At 37.5% G+C, this 18,544-nt stretch overlaps 2 protein-coding genes across 7 annotated transcripts; both read right to left on the bottom strand.

The window, feature by feature from the left end:
• Positions 1-603: 603 nt before the first annotated feature.
• On the bottom strand, positions 604-4,898 carry LOC137936763 (uncharacterized). Of its 3 annotated transcripts, none has more exons than XM_068781628.1 (6): positions 4,647-4,898; positions 2,349-2,442; positions 2,006-2,182; positions 1,820-1,918; positions 1,483-1,725; positions 604-1,262 (listed from the first exon to the last, which is right to left on the bottom strand). In XM_068781628.1, exons 2-6 carry the CDS (start codon positions 2,421-2,423, stop codon positions 828-830), a joined length of 1,029 nt encoding a protein of 342 aa, XP_068637729.1. In that variant the 5' UTR covers positions 2,424-2,442; positions 4,647-4,898; the 3' UTR covers positions 604-827. The 3 variants fall into 3 exon arrangements, with proteins under 3 accessions (XP_068637729.1, XP_068637731.1, XP_068637732.1); XM_068781630.1 differs by having other exon boundaries at positions 2,006-2,105; XM_068781631.1 differs by having other exon boundaries at positions 2,006-2,096.
• A 2,166-nt stretch (positions 4,899-7,064) lies between these two features.
• Positions 7,065-16,169, bottom strand: LOC137936398 (probable helicase MAGATAMA 3). Of its 4 annotated transcripts, none has more exons than XM_068781039.1 (9): positions 16,086-16,169; positions 14,797-14,915; positions 13,184-14,703; positions 12,342-12,530; positions 10,698-10,793; positions 10,434-10,602; positions 10,175-10,307; positions 8,324-10,096; positions 7,065-8,229 (listed from the first exon to the last, which is right to left on the bottom strand). In XM_068781039.1, exons 3-9 carry the CDS (start codon positions 14,538-14,540, stop codon positions 7,840-7,842), a joined length of 4,107 nt encoding a protein of 1,368 aa, XP_068637140.1. In that variant the 5' UTR covers positions 14,541-14,703; positions 14,797-14,915; positions 16,086-16,169; the 3' UTR covers positions 7,065-7,839. The 4 variants fall into 4 exon arrangements, with proteins under 4 accessions (XP_068637140.1, XP_068637142.1, XP_068637141.1 ...); XM_068781041.1 differs by having other exon boundaries at positions 10,434-10,599; XM_068781040.1 differs by lacking the exon at positions 16,086-16,169 and adding an exon at positions 15,904-16,060.
• Between the last annotated feature and the right edge of the window lie 2,375 nt (positions 16,170-18,544).

Genomic DNA, 18,544 nt, shown 5'->3' with positions numbered 1-18,544 from the left:
AAACTTCATTTTAAAAATAGCCAACATCGATTGATCAGTAATCTACATCAGCATGCCATGACATCACCCAAATGAACTTTTAAAATATTTTTAAAAAACATTTTTTTAAATTAGAAAAAACAAATCAATAATAAATTGTGTTAATTACATTAGAAATATATTTTTTAATAATTAATAAAAAAATTATATTTTATTACAATAAATAAAAGGTAATGAAGTGTGTACAGACAAATAAGATTTTGAAAAACTAAAATATTTTTTAATTTAGTAAATATCTTAAAATGATAATGAAAGGTGTTGATTACATTAGAAAAAAATTAATAATTATCAACACGTGGTGATCAATGATGACATGTCACGTTGGACTTTATACCTAAGCTCTTCACATGTCAAGATGAGATTGCCAGTTAATGGTTTTTAAAATTAAGAAATAAATTTCTTAAATGGGTAGTCATTTTGGAATATATAAAACCGGACTCAACCCAACAACTAGGAGTTATAAAATTCCTCCCTCTATTCCCATTAACTCCACTCCTGCTCGAGTCGAGTTCATGCCCTGCTGGGAGTTATAAAAGATCCATTTAAGGTCCACCGGAAATAGATTTCAGATAATTATCGAAGTTTTCAAAGTCGATTCAAATCAGATTCTAAGGATATCTAGATCCATTGATGCACTTAGTTCCACAAGATTTCAAACTTTATGTATCCAGAGGAATAGGATTGATGTTACTACCAACTAAGAAATGAGATTTTTCTGACATTGATTGTAAGTTTATAACAAGTATCCACCTGCAAAATTAGCACGGTCAGTTAGCACTTAAAAGGACTCATGACTCCTTTCCATTAGAGGTAGAGTCCAGATTTATTTTCTCCACACTAGAATGCAGATGTTGCAAACCATTTCCATTGCCGCTGGCCTCCAGTACATTCTCCTCTGAATTGTCTGAAGCAAGCTTGCTGGGGGACTCATTGAGGTCTGAATCTGAGTTGCCTGTGTCAAAACCGAGACTCGGCTCTGTGGGCTGAGCAGCCGGTACCTGGGAATCCTTTCTTGTCCACAATAAAGGCATTTTTTTGTCATCCTCTCGCATTCTTTCAGCATATTCATTAATGTTGAAACCTTCCTGACTGTTCCCCCCAAATGCACTCTCAAGCTTGTCCATGTCAAAGAGGTCTTCCATGATTTTCTTAGAGTTGGGATCATCAGAGTAGACAAACTTCACCTTTCGATAGGTCTTTGGCTCTAAGAAGGGTTTCACTACCTGAAATCGAATGCATCTAAGCTCCCAACAGTACTGAAATGTGAAGAAAATCTTAACTAGAGAAAACACAATTGCCTTAACAAAAGTAAGAACACACCAAAAAAAATAGAAGCTCAGTTTATCACTTTTCTAGCCAGAGATGTCCATCCTCTGACACTCCTATAACAGGGATCCAACATGCCACACTAGTAGAGAGAGAGAGAGAGAGAGAGAGAGATACCGTCCAGAAAGATTCGAAAATTTTGGGCGGATTGTACAGGATTGCAACAGCAAGCCTTTCAGGGTAGTGATCTTGTAACACGTGGGCCGTTTCCCGTGTGACCTTCACAGAGATATTTCCCATATTGAAGCCTTGAAAATCAATCAACCATACCATCTGTTCCTGGTTCAGTGGTAGATTTAAAATTGCATTCTCCATACAATATACCAAATAACGAATCTGCCCCTTTGTTGATTTTGTGTTCTGCAATCACCAGAATAAGAAGAGCAATTTCATTGTACTACAAAGGTTAGTAACAGAAACATGTAAGTGAAGTTAACAAAATTTGATTAAGAACCTGGCAACTAGGTCTCATGACAAGAACGCTCCTCCCATGCTTATCTATATAATTTGATCTGTATATTTTGCCTGTCGCAGCTTCAAGAGCTACTTCATCCTTCAAAACATTTTGAAGACAAGATATCAATAGCAGAAGCTACTGTAAAAATTTGAACACATTAATTAGTAAAAACTTTATGCATACCCAGCGAATTTCTTCTGGTTTGTATTCATATCTCCATTTCAAGGTGTCCTTCAGCATTTTAGTAGCTTTCTTCACATTCCAATTCCTTGCTCTCAAATACCTCGCAATTGATGCATCAGAACAGTAAATTGCTAACTTCTCAGATAAATTTCCCAATGATTTTCTGACCTCATTAATCTGGAATTACAATAATAGAAATGAAAAGTGAAAGAAGATAGATACATGCCAAGCTTGAGGCCAAAATAAGTGAAGGTAACAATTGCTTAGATTTTCCCATTAAAAAACAATGGGTGTCTAGATTCCAGAATGGACCAAAGTACTATCCGGAATTATTCATTAGTACCTTTGCCTGCTGGTCTTCAAGTTGAGATAGCTTTTCAGAGCCATTTGTTCCAGAGTTTTTTATAGCTGAATTCATTTTTGTAGCAGAAGTTTCTCTACAAACAGGACCAAAGTGAAACATGTAAAAATACAAAGAAACACCACTAGACAAATGAAAAGAAAGCAATAGCGAAATTTATTGACTCAAAAAGCAGAAAAGAAGATGCTCTTGAAATTATTAAAGAAGAAGATATTTTGTTGTTGCTGAATTACTACACACAAGTAGTCAAACTAAACAATTTCAAGACAACGTTTTGATGATAATGAAGATCAATGTATCCATAACATATGTATACTTACATGAATCCACTATTTCAGGACTATTTGCTCCTATAATTGTTTAAGAAGGTGATACTCTTTATAATTTTACTGTTGATTGCACACACACACACATAATGCCCCCTTCCCCCCATAAGACTAGAACCCAAGACCTCATACTAGAACCAACCAGGTAACCATTTGGGTTAAAGCCACTATCCAAGAAATCATGACAGTGATTGGTGAATACAAATTGATATATCAACTTTTGGGTAGATAAGATGCAAAAGCCATCACAAACTTTTAATTTGAAACTTCTACTGTATGTTCTTTGATGCCATCTGTTTATTAACTTGCATAGTCAATTATCTATTTAACTCAGCCAGACTAGACCTCTACAAATAAAGACCATATAACTTTCTCAGAGAAACAAATAATGAAGATTGGCTTGCTATAGAACAGCTCATTCTGCTCAGTTCAACACATAGAATCAACTTTTTTCTTTTTAAAATTGAACTAATAGAAACAAACAATCAACTCAAATGACATCAAGCAAACTACAATCAAATTATTTTTCTGCAACTTTTTAGCTGCATTCATTCTTAAAACCTTATTTTTTATGTACTTCAATTAAATAAACATTTCTTCAAAATTTATTAAACCAAATACAATTGAAAGTGTTTCACATGAAAAAGTGAAAGTCATTCAAGACAATAAACAGGTATAAAGGATAGCAATAAATAGAATGATATGAACTCAAAAGACCAAAAAGAATAAAAAGAGTAGATAGGAAACCACAAATTGACTAAAAAGAATCAATGGACAAAAAATAAATAAAGTTGATCATGATGACTAAACAAATACTCCAAAAAAAAGAACTGTAAGAAAAAAATCAGGGGAAAAGAAACAACGAGTGATTTCCATGACTTTGATGCCCAAAATAGCATTTTTTTCTCTCAAAGGTTTGCATATCTGTTACCATGTGTGTCAAGCACCACCACATGTGAAAGATACCAAATTAAAGAGCACGAGAATATATGTTCCTCTGTAGGATTGACTCAGAGAAGACTCAGACATCTTTAACTGATATCTTACACATGCAAATCATCAATTTATGATTATCACACTTGGGTGACCCAGCCCCACAACAGACTTTCACCAGTTAGATAGAATTCTGGACGCATTTCAGTTTGTACTGTTCCAAACACTAAAAATCCTTCTAATTTATATACAGCACCAATTATCCAATATAGATTGTGCAGAAGAATTATTCTGCAATGACGTCTGATCCGATTAATCTTTGTCAGCTTGATATGTTGCTTGACCTATTGCACACATGATCTTAGTACCTTGTAGTTTTAGCAGCTTCTACTATATAGCTACTGTTAAAAGTTTGGAAAGCATCTTTAATCGAGGCCCTTGCACATATAGAATAAAAAACACATTCAGGCCAGCAACCCAAAGCTCAAGAACTAAAGGAATCTTGAATTGGCTATGAATTTCGGAAATCATTTTTGAATCATCAAGAATGATTGAAATCCGGCTATGAATGTAATGTCCCACGAGCACAAAAGGCTTCTTCACTCCTCACCGAGTACAAAGAAAAAATTATCGAAGCATCGCCAGATAAGTAACCATGTTTTCTGTCCCAATCACGTTAAGATGTACCCAATCCTATACACGGTTAAAAGTGAAACTTCCAGGCCCCAACCAGTTCCTATTTATGAGAAGAAAACTACAAGTAACACCCATCTAACTGTCACAAACTAGACAACAAACCCGAACAAAAGAGCCACCGTTCATTGGTACCTACCCTCATATTGAGGATCAGCATAAAGGCAGAAATTACCCTACCAAAATCATACTAAATAGAAATCGAAAACAGCTTTTCATAAATACCCAGACAAAGGAAAATCCCTCATCCATGCCGTAAAATAGTATATTATAACAACCCATTCTAAAACATGCAAGAGTGCTCATTCGAGAGTGAAAATAAACTCACCTCCGGAACAATCTCAACTGCCACCGGGGAAATACAAACCAGGTCAAACCCACAAAAAGGGTAGCCTCAAAAGCGGATCTGAGCAGAGGGGTACTCGAAGATAGAACGAATATACTCTGCACACGTTTGTAAATAGTTATCTACCACTGTAAATATCGGTCCATGACAGTCCAGCAAAGGAGGAGATTCGGAGAGGACGGCGTTGAGAGAAGCCGTATGTGAAGGAGCGGTGTTGTGTCTAAGTCTGCGTATTTTAATTATAAGTGGGAAATCGTGCATTGAATGAAAGAAATAATCAAATATAGACAGACAGGCAATGAAGAGTCGAGGTTGAAGAAAAATTACGGTTTCAACAACTACTGTTTAGAGACTGTTCAGCACCCATGAGCGGATTGCCTCCGAATTAACCCTAGTAAAATCGAAAACAACAAAGAAAGCAAACCGGACTTTCACCGTTTGAAATCTTGACTGACTTCGGTTTCTACACGTTCGAAGTGAAAGCGAAAATGAATTTCTTTTTTTATGTAAAATATTTTTTTAGTGTGTAAAAAAATTAGTGGAAACAATAGAATAAATTTATTTATAAAATACTATAGATTTAAGTTTAGAAGATAGTTGTATTTAATTTTTTAATTAACAACATAAGTTAAATAATTTCAATTTTTAAAATAAATACTAATTTAATTAAATATATCAAATAATATACCAAAAACAAACATAATTATTTTTATAATATCTAGATACTTAATCAAATTATGATTTTTTACAAAAAAATTAATTATCACTCTTAAATTAGTAATTTAATATAATATTAAAAGTTATTAATATAAGAAATAATTAAATAGGGTATTTTATTAATAAATCAATTTAAATATTTATATATAAAACATCCCTTACGATTCCAGACACACCACCCATCAATCCCTTCTTCTACAATCAAATAGACAAAAATATTAGATATTTCTTCCATTGATTTGACACTAAAGTAAACAATTAATCATAGCTTCTACTAATCACAAAAGCTTCCAATAGCCACAAATCATAAGGCCTGTCAAATTTCACTCTGCCATGCCAAAACAAATGTCTCAAGCCATTGGCTCCACCAAGGCGGAAAAACAGTCGGAAGGCTGTGCCCTATCATCAACGTCGGACCTGCAACTCGCACACCTTCGGTTCCCCTCGCTCCACTTTAGCCACTGGCCAACTTGCCCACAACAAAACTGCCGATAAAATAATCAAATCGGCGACCTCCTGCAGTTTGAAAACGAACCATGTTTCCCCTTTATAGCCTTACAGTTAATTGAATCCTGCTTCTTCAACGAAATAACAATTCAGACTACTTACCACACTAGCCCTTTCAAAATCCAAAACAAGAACCAGTTTCATCGTAAATCATAACTATTTTTTTTTTATTTATTGACATGAGAGTTAGCATATTACCTCAGATCTTTCCAAAGGTTCAATGCATGCATAAAACCCAATTTGACCCAATCAAAACACTCTTTAAAAGATTAGAAGCTACTGTTGACAAGGGAAACAGATACGCAAACTTCAATAATCTTCCCTAAACAATCGAGGGAAAAGAAAAGAGTACTCTATTGTTATCTCTTATTCTACGATTGCACTACTAATCCATGGAGTTCCTCCCTTTTCGGATAATGTTTCGGTTTCAACCACCTGCCACTACGAACACAATAATCTTTCATTGGCAGCTTGAACCTTCTGTAGAGAGGACAACCATCCGGCATTCAGTCTACCGTTGAACAACTGATTAGTAAAAGAACTGATCCTAAAAATATAGGCCTGCTCAATATTTCTTCTCTTGGAATCCTAATGCTATGATGCCCAGAATAATAATTGTCATCACGAATAAAGGAAAGCTGATGAAGATGTTAGAACTTAGAGACAGTGTAACTCGCCGGTGATTGCTTGACCTTCTGATCATTTTGAGTGCAGCGCATCAAAAGGTAAAGGTCAGTTCCAGAACTTCAACTTCAGGAGGAAAGACAGGCACCAGTAATACCATCTCAACACGCATTTTCCGAATCCAGATAATAAGAAAATACTACTAGATGTTGCCCAATTCACGCTTTGAAGAAGTAAACTAGGACATTTCTGAACCAATTCTTGTTTTTGTTGCAGGGGCCAAACAATTTAAGATAAGGAGCATAGCAGCAGTAGTTTGAAGAGAAATGAAGCATACAAGACAGCAATCTTGGACTACCCACGAGTAAAAATAATTTTTTTATGAATTCACTTACAGAACATAAGGAGAATAGAATGATTGTGGCAGGGTGAGACGTGCTCCTCCCAAACCTCCTGCTCTAACACATCGCAAGCATCAGAATGCTCAGCTTCATGCCGAGTGCTGATAGTGATAATTGAAGAGTAATACATACGAGTACCATAAAGTGACAGAAACAAAGAAAGAATTATTTTTATTACAAAATGGTAATGTACACTTACAACACAGGTGACATCATAAATCAGCCCCTGCAATTTTCTTACAAAGTAATCCTGTAACCACTGTCTGTACACCTTTAAAATTCATTTTTTTTCAAGGATGGCAATCAGCATTTTTTATCCAGTCAGTCATCCTACATCCAACTGCAATGCATCAGCATTAGCACGATGTGTCCCCCCCCCCCCCTTTGAATAGACAAATAAAATTTAATTTCTGTATGTTCCAATCTTTTCTTCACTTTTACCGTTTTTCAGCGGGTGTGACAGAAGAGACCGGGTTAAGCTTAGACATTTAACAGGCATGTAATTCATATCTTAAGGTGGGAGGGCACCTCGGTAGCACAAAATTCACCCCCTTCTCGAGTCTTGGAGTGCCCAGAGATCGCAAGTTCCTGAATTATGGAACAGTGCGCGTCCCACGAACCATCTCTCCACCTTGGAGACTTCGGTACATCCTATTTCAAGCTCATCGTCTGCACCCCTCTCTGGTAAATGTAAGATTACTTTGTAAGCTTCAGAGCTTAGAGAGGGCCAAACAAGGAATCCCACAAATCCAGCAGAGGTTTGCCCCTACAAGCTTCTATACCAACAGGATTAAATGCTTGGTCAAGGAATGAAATTGCACATTCCACAGCAGCTTGTCACATCAGGTCAGGCCAACTATCTCAAGGAAGCTACCCTCAAGAGTGCATCAAAGAACTCGCAAATGACATCACCAGAACCTCCATATCTATGAATCTCTTTTCAATGCCCCACCAGTGTTTTGCCTCTTTCTCGACTGTTCCAAGTCATCCAAAGAATTCTCTACCAGTGGAAGCTTTAAATTCCTGTCACTGCCATTCCTTGAAATGAAAGAACTCAACTTCTCATCATCCTCTGATGGTGTCCCAGATCTAGGCTCCGGATGCATGTCAAACTGTCTATTATACCTGGGTCCTCCCATCCTCATTCCCCTCATACTAGAGGGTCCTTTCATTGGGGTATAGCCAGAAGAAGCTTTTGGACCAAAAAACTCTTTCGGGATAGAATCCATATCCACAAAACAGTTTCTCACTTTGGCATCTGAAATCAAAGCTGCCCAGTCATCAGATTGCACGAGAGCATTAGCATTTCCCATAACCTGCATGAAGGTGATGTTGCCAGTTAACATTCATTTTGAGGACATTGCCCCTATTTGAGTATGTTAAAAACAACAAAGTTAAGGGCAGACTCACCCATAGGGCTCTCCTAGCACGAGTGAGAGCAACATTCATCCGGCGAATATCTGCTACAAAGCCAACACCATGATTAGATGCACGGACACATGACATGATTATAACATCTCGTTCTTGTCCCTGGAATGCATCAACTGTGTTAATGTATAAATCTCGCCCTTCATCAGAATTCAGAACTTCATCAAACTCCCGTTGGAGACACTTTAGCTGCAATTTGTATGGTGTAATAATGCCAACAGAGACCTTATTGTTTATACCAAGAGATTTCAGGATCTTCTGAAGATGCTCAAACAATCTCAAACAAAATTGCGCTTCATGAATATTCTGATATGAAACAGACCCGCCCCTGTGGGACTCTTTCCCATGGGTGATATCATAAAACACATAAGGTTTCAATAGTGGATCCTTGTAGTAGATTTCATCAGGCAGGTTTGCAACACTTTCACTGTCTGTGAGACGACCTTGGTAGAAATACCTAGATGGGAAGTCCCGTATTTGTGGATGCATTCTATATTGGACAGATAACAACATGGTTGGGCAACCAGCTTGTTGGAACCTTTCAAAAAGGCTTCTACTATACAAAAGTGTCCCAGCAGCTTTGCTAATGACAGTTGCTGGAAGCTGTTGCGGGTCCCCAACAAGAACGCACCGGGCTGCACCGAGAGATAGAGGAGGAAGAACCGCCATCTCACTTGCTTGAGCTGCCTCATCAATGACCACCATATCAAACCCATGTGTGAGACGAGAGAAAATCTTCCGCCCACTACTTGAGACTGTTGTGAAAACGATCTCAGCCTCATTAGCAAAACTTGCTTCAAGATTAGACCTAGCTTCATCCAAGTTAAAATTGCACCCAGGACGAAACCTCCCTTCTAATATGAAAAGACGGGACATTTCCACCAAAACTTTATCCCTCCCTTCAACAACTGCCGCAAGGTTTTGCAGTAAGGTATCTCGATTGTGATCACGAGCAACAAGAACATCAGGATCCACGCCAACTGATCCCTGAGACCTACCAGCTGCAGCAGCCGCATTGAGCTCTCTCTGGAGACAAGCTATCTGCTGTGAAAACTGAGCCTCACGTGCTTTCAATTGGTGCATCCAACCAATAATTTCTTCTCTTCCCTTAACCAAAAGTTGTTCCGTTCTCCTTTCAACAGAAACTGCCTGTGCTGCACGGGTTTGTGAATCAACACCAACACGGGCCACATCAGGCCGGTAGACTTTCATCTCACCATCTATGAACCCACGATCAAGAACACGTGCTAGTAGCTCGTCTGTTGCAGCATTTGATGGAGCACAAACCAGCATTCGAGGTTTCGGACAAAGTTTTGGAAGAGTTCGGAAGAGATTTTGGTCCATACTTTGCAGCACCTCATCAATGGAACCGGTACTGACACTCTCAGAGTTGGACTCATTGGCTTGTTTATAGCTTTCTGGAGCAAGCTTCTTGAGCAAAGCAGTGTAATAGTGCTGATACTGAACAAGATGGATAACATTTAGCATGCCCGAGACAGTGTGAGTCTTCCCTGTTCCAGGGGGTCCTTGAACTAAGGTAAAAGGCCAAGGTTCTTGCCTTTTTGAAGCTCCAGAACCACTAGTACCAGCAGCAGTGTGCATTGCAGCCCACTGAATCGCCGCCAACTGGGGCCCATTGAAAGTTCGATGCAGATAGTCGACAAAATTCTGTGTGAAACAATCTGGCATTGCTGGAGTTTGCTCTTCATATTTTGGGAAATGTTCAGGACTTGGCTTGAGAATAGCAGTTTGCATCTGCATAATAACAGTGCTGCATTTCAACCTGTCTGCACATCTTAACTTATACACAATTAATGCAGAAGCAGTACTAACCTGTATATTTAGACGGCGAAATGCATGAAGAGCAATATATTCACGCTGCGTAGTTGCCAGAGATCCGAGTACAGTAAGATACCACATGTTCTTCACCTGGAGTTTCCTCAGCACATGGTCATCATCAATCTTGCTGAAAATGCAAAAGGATTCTACAACTAAGTCACCAAAAAACCACTGCATAAAGTCAAAGCAGATCATACTATTTTATTCTATTCTATTCTAATTAAATTTCTCATGAGCAAGTCAGCCTATTTACCTATTGGAATCATATGTATCCCCCACATAAAAATGAACAATAGCTCCTGGAGGATCCCGAGTATCAACAGGGATATGACGCCTGACAGTACCTGCGACCCTTCCGGTAACCTCGGAATCCACATCATCCTCACTTACACCAGCAATATTATTCCTCTTAGAACGGCCTGCTTCACAGAGCAACAACTGACATTGTCAACAAACAATCAGAGTAAGAAGCATATTAATTGCATTATTTGAAAGTAAAACAACACAGTGCTCAAACCTGCACCAGGCCTGGGGGTAGAAAGAACCGCAACATCACCCTCCTTAAATGTCCATTTGCAATCATGGACTGGAAGAACAATTACATCGTACCATCCTGATTCAACAGAAAGAACTAATATAAAAAAAAGCTAACCCAATCAATATGCAAACTAAATTTACGCAAGACAGATTGCGCCAACAGTTGGAACAAGCAGTAACTCATGCAATTATATTTAACTAAGAAAATATATAAATACTGCCAATGCTATGAATAAATAATGCCAATTCAATACAAAAACCAAATGATAAAACTCATGCATTTGAATTTGGACCAATGAAAGATCAGTGTCAGTGTCATCAATCCAATTAGATTACAATGCCCATCACAATATTTGCACAAGATAGGTAGGATCACATTAAATTCCAATAGGTATCCATAATGAACTGTCAGGTAACCCCATTAACTGTAACAACTTCAATTTTTAGCAGAAACTTCCAACTTAAAGAAAATACAAATCTTGAAAAACAAATTATTTATTATTACTGACTTATGTACATATAAAACATTAACTGATACATTATTGATGAGAACCACCCACTTGCAGAAAACAGTGTAGAATCTCATGAAGTTAGCCTCATGTGACGTCAGAGACACAAAATTCATCTTTCCCTCTGTTTTTAAGGCATTTGACTTTCGTGACCTTAATAAATCTACCAGAAGAAAACCACCTGAGAAGCTGGTTCAAGAAGAAAATAAAACCTAAAACCAGCTAACATCCAGACTGATGCCAGAATTTCAAATCATTTTTCTGCGCACAGAAAAGTACTTGGGATAAATAAACCAGGCCCAATCACTCACAAGTACAGGCCTGGAGAAATGTGCAGCATCTGTAAGACCAATATCATGCTACAAGGATCCCAAGTAAGATGGCCTGTTGAAGGGCAGCTTACTCTGCAAAACATAACCAGCAAGAGAAATCAGGTTGGCATCCATGTAGCCAGAGAAGAATCTGTCTGAGACATATCCTGCTGAAGGAAACAAGATCTAAATTCCCTATTTGTCATTTCTTGCTCAGTAATCCCACATTAATGTGATGTCTCATTTGCACAAGAGAAGTTTCACAAAAGTGCATGATGTAACAGCTGCCAGTGAACAAGACAAGGTTGACAAGACACCTTCACACTTTAAGGAGTAAGGGTCTAACCCTCATTCCACCATCCCTACCTTTTCGTGTTTTTCTCTTCATGATTTATAAGAATTCCAATTACTCAAAAAAGGGCAAAAAAAAAAAAAAATCAGGGCCACTACTTAACTGAGACAGAAGCTAGAGACCTAACATTTTCTCCAACAATAATAGAAACAAATAATACCAATATAAACTGGCTTAACCCTTCTGCTTTTCTTTCCATCCAACAGGTGGGTGGAGGTACACCAGAAACTTAGATTTTCATATTTATTTATTTTTGCACTTCAAGGTAAACAAGAGTACTGGAGGAAACACCACATGAAGATAATATCAACAACAAACACTGAATATATCAAGTCCAAATAAACCAACCAAAAAAAAAAAAAAAAATGATTTTACTGCATGAGAAAGGACCCTTATAGCAAAAGCACCACAAAAAATTAATTATCCTTCACAGAGGAATACTAAATATTTACCTCTTTCTCGCTTCTCAACATATTTTATGCGAACCATAATGTGTGCATCTTTGGAAACTGTTTCAGTGAATTCTTCCCAGGTGCTGTAGAGTTGTGCACGACACTCTTCAAAAAGCAAGGGTTCAAACACTCTAACATACTCTTCTACAGATTCAAACTTTCCAGGAACACATTGGAGATCTGTCTCTTCTGCATATTTAAAAGACTATTTTTTAATATTATATAGAGATATAAATGTCTCAAGTACGTCACAAGGGCTATATGTGTGCATGCATTTGATAGGGGAAAAACAATTTACCAGAACAGCACAAACAAACCCCACACACGCACATTGTAAAGATGGATGCCTTTGTCCTTGACTTACATTGTAAGGATGAATTCCAACCTTTTCAAGTAGGTTAAATGTAAGTGGAAATTTTTCTCAATGTGGAGGGGAACCAACCTCCAAAAACATTACATTTATATGCAGAAAACTCTGGAAGCAATTGTGGGGCCATAGTTTAACACTTTCTACTAGTATGAAAAAATGAAACATATGCACGCCAATAGAACAAAACAAATAGTGATCAAACTCCCTGTCTTTTAGCCTCATGAAAGTTAAAACAAGGAAATAAGTCAGAAAGTCATCTGATGCACACTCAGACCTTTCCTGATAGTAGAAAACTTTCACTCTTCAAGGAGTTACTCCTGACAGGATATACCAAATTAATGATGAATATTATAAAAAAATGCAAGGGATAACACAGGTCAATATTCAGTGAAAAGAGGTCATCTGCAAATTTACCCAAGCAATCAAAAAGCAACATTTACACAAAAGCAAAAGCAAATGAACTAACGCATACCCGGATGATGCCAAAATTTCTCATTAGTAACCTCACGGAGAAGTCGCTCCACCGACGTATCTTGATACTGCAAACTGTTTGAATTTAACTTCTTTGGGGGAAGATGCTTTCTATTTCCAGACTTCAAATCTGCAGATTCCTTGTTCTGATTGACCAAAGATGGCTTTCTACTGGACCCCTGGTGATTTTTTATCTGCCTTGGGTCAGGAGGCTGCTTCCAAGAATTGTGCCTTGGAATAGGAGGGCAATCTGCAGATGAGTCATTGGAACCATTTAATTTCTTAAACCGGGGACCTTGATTTACATCCCCATTAGACTCAGATTTATGATCACTTAACTCCAAAGAACCATTTCCTTCAGTACTGAATCCTTCCATCTGCTTCTGATCCTTGGCCATGGGTTGACCCTGCTTTTCCCCCACACGTTCGGGTGGGGCAGAAATAGTACGAATTTCTTTCACAGTTCGAGTATTTAGAGATGATGAGAAACTTGGCCTCCTTGGAGTTGAAGTTTTTATGGGCCCAGCCTGCTTAACATCCTCGAGGTTAAGAAACATAGTCTGGCGATTCCGTTTCTTCCCTAGCATAGCCTCCTTGTGTTGGTCAATTTTGTTCTTCTTGCCAGGATTATTTGCACACTTCAAAGCATAGCTAGCTTCAATTCCTTTTACTTCCCTTGGCTTTGGAACAAAAGAGGTTTCCACCAAACTATCTTCCTGTGCATCTCCCTTAACATTAGCATCTGGAATTCTATTGTTTTCTTTAGCCTGTTCAGGCACCAGAACAGAAGATACTTGACTATTGTCATTCTTGTTAGTGTCACCAATTTCACCTTTGACACTGGCCGGGAGCCCCTCATCTTTAGAAATACTCTCAGAGCCTTTCCCTTTTCTAGCTACCTCTGTTTTCTTTGTATTGTCCACATTGTCACCAGCTATCTCTTCATTACTTCCTTCCATATATGACCATTCACCTTCCTCCTTCTCTGTAGTCTGAGTATCGCTCCTACCTACAGTTTCTGGTTCGACTTTATTTTTTTCATTATTGCATACTCTCATTGGAGACAAGTCAGGACGAGCATTTGATTCATCCTCTTTTACTACTACACTATCCTTGGAGCTATTTGCCTCTTTAGGCCTAACAAAAGGTTGGAAGCCTGATACAGCAGATGCATGTGAAAAAGTATGATTGTTGACAATCCTATTACAAACTTGAGACGATAAAAGCATATCAGTATTGGGCAGAGTTTCAGAAGACAGCAGCTTTGAGGGCTGGACATGGAGCAACCCATCACTCTCTCCATCTTCCTCAGCAGGGAGTTCATTTAGATCAAAGATAAACCTCCCTCTAGAACCCATTTCAGAAGTAAACACATAAAATCTACAGTTAGTTGCTGAATAAAACCTGATAGAGCTCTTCCTTGTTTCTTTCTGTTATATAGAAATGCACATGACATGCCAACAATTGATGTAGCAAATTCTGAGGCCTCAGAAAGATGAAAGCACTACAAGACAACAGATTCTGCCAACAACATATAATAAGAAGTTAAACGCGGTCATATATGTAAATAGATAAAGAGAGTTATGTTCAGGACTCAGTTATATTAAATCATACCTGGAGACAATCATTCCACAGTCCAACATCCATAATATATAGGCTGAACTAGCATTCATCCAAAACTCCTTCTTATCCACCTCGAGTCCCAGTATAAGATGACTTCAGAAGCTATAAAACTGCAAAACATATGAGATGACCACCCATCAAGTCCGGTGCAAGATAAAAATAAATTGCTTAAGTTGACAAGCATCAAGGTTATCCCACTATGTGGTTCCAGATCACTTCAGAAAAATTTACTTGGAAGAAATCATCAAATCGGATATAAAAAACGAAAGCAACAGGAATGCCTACAGACACATTATCTGAAGCAGCCTACCGACTCATTTCTAAATTAGTGTTGAAACAGGAAGTTGCTATGTAAACAGACAGCATCATTTGCAGATATGGGCAGATATTCTATCTGACACAGCCCATTAATGGTACCATTTTTACGAGAAACTCCAATTCAATCAATAATCTGTTTCAAATATCGGTCGTTGGGATATATAAGAACATGACCTCATGTACTCATTCAGGACCACATTATATCACAAGGTATTAACTAAGATAATACGGCAATAATTGTTGGATACATTGACGACACTCGTCAGGGAAGAAACCAATTTTAACCAAAACATAGAATGTAGAGCCTAGCACCGTTACAAACCTAGACACCAGCCTGAAGCGAAATACGACTCAAACTTTTGGCTCTCTCGGTAAAGTGGATCTTACACTAGAGAAGCATCTGATAAAAATAAAAAAACTACATTACAGAAATCAGATTCCAAACCTTTGTTTTCACTCATCAATCTAACGGGCAAAGTGAGCAATAACTAATCCCAATGTCTAGTAACACATCCGAGTATAGAAACAGATATAAAAGGGAAACCCTAACAAACAGACCCTTGATGCAATGACACATAAAAAGCTAGATAAAACTCCTGATTTTTCGTAAAATTAAGCCTAAACATTTCAATCGCTCTCACGGGTTGGTAACATCTACTGACAAATTCAATTCTAGAAACAAAATCCGATCCCGAACAAAACAACCTCGCAACCGAGGGCACCGTCCCCGGAAGTCACAAACAAACCCACACAATTGCATAAAAGGCGTCAGGGGATTACTGAAAAGAGATCATAAAAACAATATTCCCACTTATGTCCTTCCATCTCTCGGTCGACGATCTTAGCTTCGGCTTATGATCCTAGTTCACGCTCCATTCCACAGGCGAGATAGCATAACCAGAGGACTGAAAACAGACATACCAAATATTCAATTAAAAGATTCCTAAGAAATGGAATCTTACCTCTGATAACCTCCGAATCTAGAAACCGTGAAAAAAACGTAAAAAGGGAGCGAAACAAGGAGCAGAGGCTCACATACAAGAGAGGAGCGAAAGAATATATGAGGAAGCAGAGCGGGTGGGGCGAGGGGTATATATAGGAAATATCGAGGCCAAGCTCGCCGGCCGAGAATTTCTCCGGTCACCGTGAAACATGACCCGGCGATAGGATATAACTGTAATTTCGACTGTTTATTAGGTAAAATCGATAATGTTCCCTCTTTTAAGGTTTTCACTTTTTAAACCGGATTAGGAGACTGCACTCAGGCGACCTGTTCAGTTCCTCAATGGACGAAAATAACCCTCTAAAGATAGAATTTTCTAAGTTAAAATTCCTGAAATTTCCACTTTAGAAAAGGATATGATCGACTTTTTAAACAAGTGCCTATTCAGTTGATTTGTTTAAGGAATTTAATTGGTCTCTTAAATACACACGAAATGTTTACGTACATTACGTTTCCGTATTTATCCATTAAATAAAGTACTTTCGATGAAAAGACTATAATAACCTTCCTAAATCAAGCAATCATCCGCGCCTGTCTCATCTCCACCGCTCCTTCCTTTTATCAAGAAAGCGACACCCGAAGATCGAAAAAACACAACGCAGGTCCTATAATTGGAAAAAATTAAAATAAAAAGACACGTCAGCCTTCCTTTTTTCCCCTGCCTATCTCGACCTAATTTTACCATATTTGTACATAAATCTCGGCCATGGATGAAACAGATCGAGTCCGTCCGTGAAGGGACGCATCTGGCATTTCGGTTTAGAACAAGAATAATATGGTCAAATAACACGCTTGGAATAGAGTAAAAATGCGTGAAGAAAACGATGAAAGGTATTCGTGAAGTATTGCTCTACATTATTTCGGGTGCGGATGTCACGTGCGAAAGATAGAAGGCATGTGAAGAACATCCACGTGGGCCGTGGCTGATGGAGTCACGTGTAAAAAATATGAAAATAAATATTTTCGATTTTACTCTCTCCTGTTTTTTTGTCAAATTAGTATGGGAATTCGATTGTTGAGCTTAGGCACCGGGTTAACCCTAGCTTAAGTATCTGGAACTGGGTTAACCCTAAATCAAGTATGTGTGTGTATATGTGTATATGTGACAGAGTTACGAAGTGCCATGTTTTGTCGCACGAGGTGAGGTGGGTTGGGTTGATAACCATTTCCATTTTGGTTTTTTTAAGCAATTAAAAAATTTAATCATGTTTTCCTAATTTTGAATTAAAAAGGAGGACGTTAACGGGATATATAATTCACTGTATTTATATTTGATTCTTAATAAATAATAAAAATAACAACAAACTAATGACCAATTGTATATAGATTTGTACAAGTCACATATGGGGAAGACTTGTGGAACAAAGGGTTCAAAATACAAAATTAGAACATTAAAAATGTTGTTAACATTAATTTTCAATTGGAGTTATTGTTCATAATTTATGGCATGCCCCCTTGCTTATCCTTAAGGCTTTAAATAATGGGCCAACTTGATGAATTAATTATGTGAGATTACTTGCAATTGATATGCAAATGGTCCTAGATCAAGCATCCTTACACTGAAGGTGGATCTTCGAGCAAAGAAAATATGTAAAATAACCATTAGAATATGTTTTAAAATATGGAATTAGGATGTGAAAATAATAATTTAGTAATGAGTTAGGTTTTATTATTGCCACAAGATTGGCATGTGATTAAGTAATTACTAATTAATCGAACATATTTACACAAGCAATTATAGTTTCAAATATTGGTGAATGGCGAATTGATGGGGTCATATAGGAACAAGGTTCAAACATCTCAGGCACCCTGAAGAACTTAAAGATACCTTAGCTGCATACATCATTACACTTCCACTTGACACATCATTGCTATACAAATACTCACATCACCTTGACCTTATCTTGGATTATCAAGGTTTCTATTTAAATAAACAAGACTAATTTGCTCAAATCTTGTCACACGAGAATGATACACCACTAAACGCCAAGAAGGTGATAATATTAAATAATATATATTTATAAAATAATTAATTAATATATTTTTATTACTTACTTTAAATAATTATACTTGTTTTGAAATTATATTTAAAAATATATTTTGTAGTTAATTTTTAATTGTTATTTTTTAAATAATAATTATTATACTTATGATTAAACTAGTTATACATATTAATATTAAAATAAAAAAACTGAATTTCAGTTTTCCTCTTCTCATCCCCTCTCTGGATCAATAATCGTTTCCCTCTCTGGATGAATACAACTACGAACCCCTACGCCACGTTTTCTGGTTCATTAAAGATTGCTGAATTTAAATGTTCGCTGGTTTCAATTTACTGTTTCGTGTGAGCGTTTCTGCGCCAGAGTAATGTCTCGAAATGCGGGAATTCGCGTAATCGAGCGTAACGAAGTTATGAAC

This window comes from Aristolochia californica, unplaced genomic scaffold (genome assembly GCF_029961685.1).
Source record: "Aristolochia californica isolate CCGP_79_NKW_82.1479 unplaced genomic scaffold, dmAriCali1.0.hap1 SCAF_7, whole genome shotgun sequence".
NCBI lineage: Eukaryota > Viridiplantae > Streptophyta > Magnoliopsida > Piperales > Aristolochiaceae > Aristolochia > Aristolochia californica.
Note: the sequence above shows the minus strand (reverse complement) of the source record. Positions and strands in the feature narration are given on the sequence as shown.